Here is an 8,579-nt window from a genome sequence, read left to right as displayed (position 1 = left end):
ATTCATCTTGAGGTTATCTTGAGATGATTTCGGGGTTTTTAGTGTCCCCGCGGCCCGGTCCTCGACCAGGCCTCCACCCCCAGGAAACAGCCCGTGACAGCCGACTAACACCCAGGTACCTATTTTACTGCTAGGTAACAGCGGCATAGGGTGAAAGAAACTCTGCCCATTGTTTCTCGCCGGCGCCTGGGATCGAACCCAGGACCACAGGTTCACACTCATATTATTCAACATTCAGTGATTTTGTTGTCCTTATCAGAGGAGGTACAGCAGTCCCATTACAAAGGACGGAATTATTACAGAAACACCACGAGGCCAGGTGAAGCACACTCATCGTGTGAGGCCAGGTGCATATATTATCGCCAGGCGAAGCCCAACAGAAGTGACAATTGTGTCTTACACGGGCACTAAGCCTCTGGCTGGCCCACACACTTTGATTAAAGGATCAGGAACTGAATCCATCCACACGTGTACAACCCACACGTGTACAACCCACACGTGTACAACCCACACGTGTACAACCCACACGTGTACAACCCACACGTGTACAACCCACACGTGTACAACCCACACGTGCATCAATGTTTCCACCCCAACAGCAAGAGACACAAAGGTTTCGTCTCGGGTCACTCACAAGCGACCCAAACGTACAAGAACTGTTCTTAGAGGATCTTATAAACATCTTGGGAACTTACCATACATATAAGTTTCAAGTGGACTAGAAGCATGAGCAAAGGGATTTCTGAAGTGTTGTAGTGAGATTATAACAAAACAAAGAGAACAAGCTGGAGAAATATTGTTTTTGATGATGGTAATGAGGAAATATTTGCTTGAAAACAGAGCTGAATGATGCGTAGAATAGAGATCTAGGGGGAGGTTCTAGATAAAATTTTTTTTATCTAGGTTCTAGATAAAAAAACCTGTCACCTGAGGACCACATTAAGAACATTGTGCGAGGAGCCTATGTTTCACTTTCTAACTTCAGAATTACTTACTAAATACATGGATGGAGAAATACTAAAGAAATTGTTCTTGACTTTTGTTAGACCAAAACTGGAATATGCAGTTGTTGGGTGGTGTCCATATCTTAAGAAGCACATCAACAAACTAGAAAAAGTTCAAAGACATGCCACTAAGTGGCTCCCAGAACTGAAGGACCAAAGGTACGAGGAGAGGTTAGAGGCATTAAATATGCCAAAACTAGAAGAAAAAGAGGTGATATGATCACTCCGTACAAAATAGTAACAGGAATCGATAAAATTGATAGGGAAGAATTCCTGAGACCTGGAACTTCAAGAACAAGAGGTCATAGATTTAAACTAACGAAACAAAACTGCCGAAGAAATTTAAGAAAAATTACTTTTGTAAACAGAGTGGTAGACGGTTGGAACAAGTTAGGGGAGAAGGTGGTGGAGACCAAAACCGTCGGTAGTTTCAAAGCGTTATATGACAAAGAGTGCTGGGAAGACGGGACACTACGAGCGTAGCTCTCATCCTATAACTACACTTAGGTAATAACATATGTATGCCAACACATGTATACACACACATCTATACCTACACATGTATACTCACATGAATTCCCACACATGTACACCCACACATGTATATACACATGTATACACACATGTATACCTCACAGTGTCTTTTCAGTGTCAGTGTAATTAACAGATTGAATGCATTAAGCAGTGATGTGGTGGAGGCAGACTCCATACACAGTTTCAAGTGTTAGATATGATAGAGCCCAATAGGCTCAGGAACCTGTACACCAGTTGATTGGCAGCTGAGAGGCGGGACCAAAGAACCAGAGCTCAACTAGGCGAGTACACACACACACATTACTTCTATATATATAGAAGTAATTTAAATATATATATATTTAATATTGACAATAATACAAACACTTAAAATAATTTTATTAACCTTTATTATTATTAAAAATACAAGTGGACAAGAGTTCTGTAAGTTATGTGAAGCCTGTGGTGTCCCTGGCTATGTCTTCCCTCTATCCCAGCGTTAAGCCAATGGTGACACCTGGCCATGTCTCCCCGATCCTAGTGCTGTGTGTGACTCCTGAGGCACTGTACCAGCTCAGGCACTGATGGCACTGTAGCGCCTCTCCAAAACTATCGCCTTGGAGCAGACTGCTATTAGCCTTCTCAACCCCGGTCGACGATGGTTCCGTGGCTTCAGCACCTGAGTCATAAATAAACGCAAGGGGAAATGGTCGCTGAAGTCGCAATAATTGGCAGACAGTTCAAACACCCTGGCGATGCTGTACACGTCAGCGGCGGGGGTACATGGGAGGTTGTTTAAGACCTCAGGTGCAATATGTGTGCACTGGCTACCCTCCTGAAAGCTGCCCCGTTCCCCAGTGAGCATAGCCAAGCCAAAGTCGATAATAGTAACCTGGATTCCCTCAGTCGTGTACTGTAGGCAAATATTATCCGCCTTTATATCCACGTGTACCCATCCCCGAGCATGGATGGTCTCCAGGATCCGGCACACCTGACTTATCACCTCCAGATACTCTTGCACAGACTGGCCTCGAGCGACTACTGTCGCCCAAGTCTCGCCGGAGTATTCCGTGATGAGAGTGAGGGTCTCAGGGCAGACGCCTATCAACTTCTGCACGCCGGCCAATCCTCGCAGATCCCACAGAGCCTCGATTTCACCGACTAGCGAGGTAATAAACCATGGCTGGTCGACACAGGTCTTGGCCACCCACCAGGAGTCCGCTACTGATGCCACGGAACACGTGCCGTACGACCCGGATCCCAGCAGCCATGAGCAGTCCTGATTGAAGACGGAGTGGAAGAAGGAGGGGCCGTACACGTCTACTTGGAGGCGATCACACACCTCTCTGAGGCGCTCTACACCTGATGACTCCTACATCTTCAGAAGCAATGAATGTCCTTACCAAACCTTAGAGAACAGTTTGGGATCCTGGTATATATATCCGATATAACAATAATTTAGTCAAGATGCTGGAAGACATTATTCAGTCAAGATGCTGGTGAACTTTAACCAGTCAAGATGCTGGTGGAGATTACCCAGTCAAGATGATGCTGGATGTTCAGTAGTCAAGATGATGCTGGATGTTCAGTAGTCAAGATGATGCTGGATGTTCAGTAGTCAAGATGATGCTGGTGGTTCAGTAGTCAAGATGATGCGGGATGTTCAGTAGTCAAGGTGATGCTGGAGGTTCAGTAGTCAAGATGATGCTGGAGGTTCAGTAGTCAAGATGATGCTGGTGGTTCAGTAGTCAAGATGATGCTGGATGTTCAGTAGTCAAGATGATGCTGGAGGTTCAGTAGTCAAGATGATGCTGGAGGTTCAGTAGTCAAGATGATGCTGGAGGTTCAGTAGTCAAGATGATGCTGGAGGTTCAGTAGTCAAGATGATGCTGGTGGTTCAGTAGTCAAGATGATGCTGGTGGTTCAGTAGTCAAGATGATGCTGGTGGTTCAGTAGTCAAGATGATGCTGGTGGTTCAGTAGTCAAGATGATGCTGGAGGTTCAGTAGTCAAGATGATGCTGGAGGTTCAGTAGTCATGATGATGCTGGAGGTTCAGTAGTCAAGATGATGCTGGAGGTTCAGTAGTCAAGATGATGCTGGTGGTTCAGTAGTCAAGATGATGCTGAGGTTCAGTAGTCAAGATGATGCTGGATGTTCAGTAGTCAAGATGATGCTGGTGGTTCAGTAGTCAAGATGATGCGGGATGTTCAGTAGTCAAGATGATGCTGGTGGTTCAGTAGTCAAGATGATGCTGGAGGTTCAGTAGTCAAGATGATGCTGGATGTTCAGTAGTCAAGGTGATGCTGGAGGTTCAGTAGTCAAGATGATGCTGGTGGTTCAGTAGTCAAGATGATGCTGGTGGTTCAGTAGTCAAGATGATGCTGGTGGTTCAGTAGTCAAGATGATGCTGGTGGTTCAGTAGTCAAGATGATGCTGGTGGTTCAGTAGTCAAGATGATGCTGGTGGTTCAGTAGTCAAGATGATGCTGGAGGTTCAGTAGTCAAGAGGATGCTGGAGGGTCAGTAGTCATGATGATGCTGGAGGTTCAGTAGTCAAGGTGATGCTGGAGGTTCAGTAGTCAAGATGATGCTGGAGGTTCAGTAGTCATGATGATGCTGGAGGTTCTGTAGTCAAGATGATGCTGGAGGTTCAGTAGTCAAGATGATGCTGGAGGTTCAGTAGTCAAGATGATGCTGGAGGTTCAGTAGTCAAGAGGATGCTGGAGGGTCAGTAGTCATGATGATGCTGGAGGTTCAGTAGTCAAGAGGATGCTGGAGGTTCAGTTGTCAAGATGATGCTGGAGGTTCTGTAGTCAAGATGATGCTGGAGGTTCAGTAGTCAAGATGATGCTGGAGGTTCAGTAGTCAAGATGATGCTGGAGGTTCAGTAGTCAAGAGGATGCTGGAGGGTCAGTAGTCATGATGATGCTGGAGGTTCAGTAGTCAAGAGGATGCTGGAGGTTCAGTTGTCAAGATGATGCTGGAGGTTCTGTAGTCAAGAGGATGCTGGAGGTTCAGTAGTCAAGATGATGCTGGAGGTTCAGTTGTCAAGATGATGCTGGAGGTTCTGTAGTCAAGATGATGCTGGAGGTTCAGTAGTCAAGATGATGCTGGAGGTTCAGTAGTCAAGATGATGCTGGAGGTTCAGTAGTCAAGAGGATGCTGGAGGGTCAGTAGTCAAGATGATGCTGGAGGTTCAGTAGTCATGATGATGCTGGAGGTTCAGTTGTCAAGATGATGCTGGAGGTTCTGTAGTCAAGAGGATGCTGGAGGTTCAGTTGTCAAGATGATGCTGGAGGTTCAGTAGTCAAGATGATGCTGGAGGTTCAGTAGTCAAGATGATGCTGGAGGTTCAGTAGTCAAGAGGATGCTGGAGGGTCAGTAGTCAAGATGATGCTGGAGGTTCAGTAGTCAAGAGGATGCTGGAGGGTCAGTAGTCAAGATGATGCTGGAGGTTCAGTAGTCATGATGATGCTGGAGGTTGATTAGTGTTATGACCCTACATACGTCAGGTAAATATATAGTATTAGGTACGTTGAGGTCATAAGTTCTAGTCCTTTTATTCTTTCGTTAGCTTACTCTTGTAGTGTTAATATTGCATAGAATAACAAGAGGTTTATGTTCATACACACACATATACCTAAGGTATGTAATATATGGTATATAAGTCATAATGACCGGGGTAACTGCTGGAACTCCTTCCATATCACCTTCTGCCCCTTGGTGAACATCTTTAAGGGAGTGTACCAACTGTACATAGAAATGACTTCCTTGTGAGTTCACACATATAGACTTCATACGTCTTGTCCTCGGGGTGTGTATTTTGAGTTCACACATATAGACTTCATACGTCTTGTCCTCGGGTTGTGTATTTTGAGTTCACACATATAGACTTCATACGTCTTGTCCTCGGGTTGTGTATTTTGAGTTCACACATATAGACTTCATACGTCTTGTCCTCGGGTTGTGTATTTTGAGTTCACACATATAGACTTTATACGTCTTGTCCTCGGGTTGTATATTTTTTTCTCAATGTCGATATTATGCTGTGTGAATGGATCAGGCTAACAGATCTATTAGTAGGTCAGGTGGAAGGTGATTGTGGGTACTTATGGATTATAGAGTATTGTTATAGTGTTACATAATGTGATTGATTTATTTGCTCATCTCTAAGTGTCACCCTACCCAACTGTTACTTAGGTTAGTGTACCACTGCGCCGGGTTGGGGCCTGGTGTCAGGTATGTCTATGTATTAGCCGTTACTGATATGATAGCTGATTCAATATTGACTTGTTACTGAGTTGTTGAACGGGCTCACCATAGCCCGTGTTGTAACTTTTTGTTCCAGGTTGCCAATCTTTAACAACAACAACAATACTGAGTTGTTAACTGATGTGTAAGTTAACTGATTGGATAGTTAACTGAGTTTCACACTAAATTGATAGCTGATTTGCTAGTTGATTTGACAGTTGATTGATAACTGATTTATGAGACTAGTTGAGCTGTGTGTTGAAGCTCTCTTCTTACTGATGAAAGCATCAGCTTGAGTGTACATCAGTGTATAATGATGTACTTTAGTGTATAATAGTTAGTTCTCGAGTTGTACGGTGACCTAATTATATACTCCAGTAAACTGGCGTTGTTGTAACGGCCTTTTTTTATTAATTCCCACTAGACTCTTGATTGTAATTGGTCAGGCTTTGGTTGGCCAGCGATGCTGGGCCCATGAGGTCATGACAAGTAGTCAAGATGATGTTGAGTAGTCAAGATGATGCTGGAGGTTCAGTAGTCAAGATGATGCTGAGTAGTCAAGATGATGCTGAGTAGTCAAGATGATGCTGAGTAGTCAAGATGATGCTGAGTAGTCAAGATGATGCTGAGTAGTCAAGATGATGCTGAGCAGTCAAGATGATGCTGAGTAGTCAAGATGATGCTGGAGGTTCAGTAGTCAAGATGATGCTGGTGGTTCAGTAGTCAAGATGATGCTGGTGGTTCAGTAGTCAAGATGATGCTGGAGGTTCAGTAGTCAAGATGATGCTGAGTAGTCAAGATGATGCTGGTGGTTCAGTAGTCAAGATGATGCTGGTGGTTCAGTAGTCAAGATGATGCTGGAGGTTCAGTAGTCAAGATGATGCTGGTGGTTCAGTAGTCAAGATGATGCTGGAGGTTCAGTAGTCAAGATGATGCTGGAGGTTCAGTAGTCAAGATGATGCTGAGTAGTTAAGATGATGCTGAGTAGTTAAGATGATGCTGAGTAGTTAAGATGATGCTGGAGGTTCAGTAGTCAAGATGATGCTGAGTAGATGATGCTGAGTAGTTAAGATGATGCTGGAGGTTCAGTAGTCATGATGGATGAGTGAGTGTGTATTCACCAGTTAAGCTTGCGGGGGTTGAGCTCTGGCTCTTTGGTCCCACCTCTCAACCGTCAATGAACAGGTGTACAGGTTCCTGAGCCTATTGGGCTCTATCATATCTACACTTGAAACTGTGTATGGAGTCAGCCTCCACCACATCACTTCCTAATGCATTCCATTTGTCAACCACTCTGACACTAAAAAAGTGCTTTCTAATATCTCTGTGGCTCATTTGGGCACTCAGTTTCCACCTGTGTCCCCTTGTGCGTGTTCCCCTTGTGTTAAATAGACTGTCTTTATCTACCCTATCAATTCCCTTCAGAATCTTGAACATGGTGATCATGCCCCCCCCTAACTCTTCTGTCTTCCAGCGAAGTGAGGTTTAATTCCCGTAGTCTCTCCTCGTAGCTCATACCTCTCAGCTCGGGTACTAGTCTGGTGGCAAACCTTTGAACCTTTTCCAGTTTAGTCTTATCCTTGACTAGATATGGACTCCATGCTGGGGCTGCATACTCCAGGATTGGTCTGACATATCTGGTATACAAAGTTCTGAAAGATTCTTTACACAAGTTTCTAAAGGCCGTTCTTATGTTAGCCAACCTGGCATATGCTGCTGATGTTATCCTCTTGATATGAGCTTCAGAGGACAGGTCTGGCATGATGTCAACCCCCAGGTCTTTCTCTCTCTCTGACTCTTGAAGTATTTCATCCCCCAAATTATACCTTGTATCTGGTCTCGTGCTTCCTACCCCTATCTTCATTAAATTACATTTGCTTGGGTTAAACTCTAACAGCCATTTGTTCGTCCATTCCTGCAGCTTGTCCAGGTCTTCTTGTGTGTGTGTGTGTGTGTGTGTGTGTGTACTCACCTAGTTGTACTCACCTAGTTGTGTTTGCGGGGGTTGAGCTCTAGCTCTTTGGTCCCGCCTCTCAACCGTCAATCAACAGGTGTACAGATTCATGAGCCTATCGGGCTCTGTCATATCTACACTTGAAACTGTGTATGGAGTCAGCCTCCACCACATCACTTCCTAATGCATTCCATTTGTCAACCACTCTGACACTAAAAAAGTTCTTTCTAATATCTCTGTGGCTCATTTGGGCACTCAGTTTCCACCTGTGTCCCCTTGTGCGTGTTCCCCTTGTGTTAAATAGACTGTCTTTATCTACCCTATCAATCCCCTTCAGAATCTTGAATGTGGTGATCATGTCCCCCCTAACTCTTCTGTCTTCCAGCGAAGTGAGGTTTAATTCCCGTAGTCTCTCCTCGTAGCTCATACCTCTCAGCTCGGGTACTAGTCTGGTGGCAAACCTTTGAACCTTTTCCAGTTTAGTCTTATCCTTGACTAGATATGGACTCCATGCTGGGGCTGCATACTCCAGGATTGGCCTGACATATGTGGTATACAAAGTTCTGAATGATTCTTTACACAAGTTTCTGAATGCCGTTCGTATGTTGGCCAGCCTGGCATATGCCGCTGATGTTATCCGCTTGATATGTGCTGCAGGAGACAGGTCTGGCGTGATATCAACCCCCAAGTCTTTTTCCTTCTCTGACTCCTGAAGAATTTCCTCTCCCAGATGTGTGTGTGTGTGTGTGTGTGTGTGTGTGTGTGTGTGTGTGTGTGTGTGTGTGTGGAAGGGAGGGTTCCGAGTAATCATTCCCGCCCATTAAGACAATAACAAGGACCAGATAATAACATGACCA

General features: G+C 44.7%; 1 protein-coding gene across 1 annotated transcript; it reads right to left on the bottom strand.

Moving 5' to 3' along the window:
* Positions 1 to 2,091: 2,091 nt before the first annotated feature.
* Positions 2,092 to 5,248, bottom strand: LOC138367531 (calcium/calmodulin-dependent protein kinase type 1-like). Its single transcript, XM_069329216.1, has 2 exons — positions 5,228 to 5,248; positions 2,092 to 2,889 (listed from the first exon to the last, which is right to left on the bottom strand). Exons 1-2 carry the CDS (start codon positions 5,246 to 5,248, stop codon positions 2,092 to 2,094), a joined length of 819 nt encoding a protein of 272 aa, XP_069185317.1.
* Between the last annotated feature and the right edge of the window lie 3,331 nt (positions 5,249 to 8,579).

The sequence above is a fragment of the Procambarus clarkii genome, chromosome 22, assembly GCF_040958095.1.
Source record: "Procambarus clarkii isolate CNS0578487 chromosome 22, FALCON_Pclarkii_2.0, whole genome shotgun sequence".
In the NCBI taxonomy this organism is placed as follows: domain Eukaryota; kingdom Metazoa; phylum Arthropoda; class Malacostraca; order Decapoda; family Cambaridae; genus Procambarus; species Procambarus clarkii.
The sequence above is the reverse complement of the archived record's forward strand: the minus strand, read 5'-3'. Positions and strand labels throughout refer to the sequence as shown.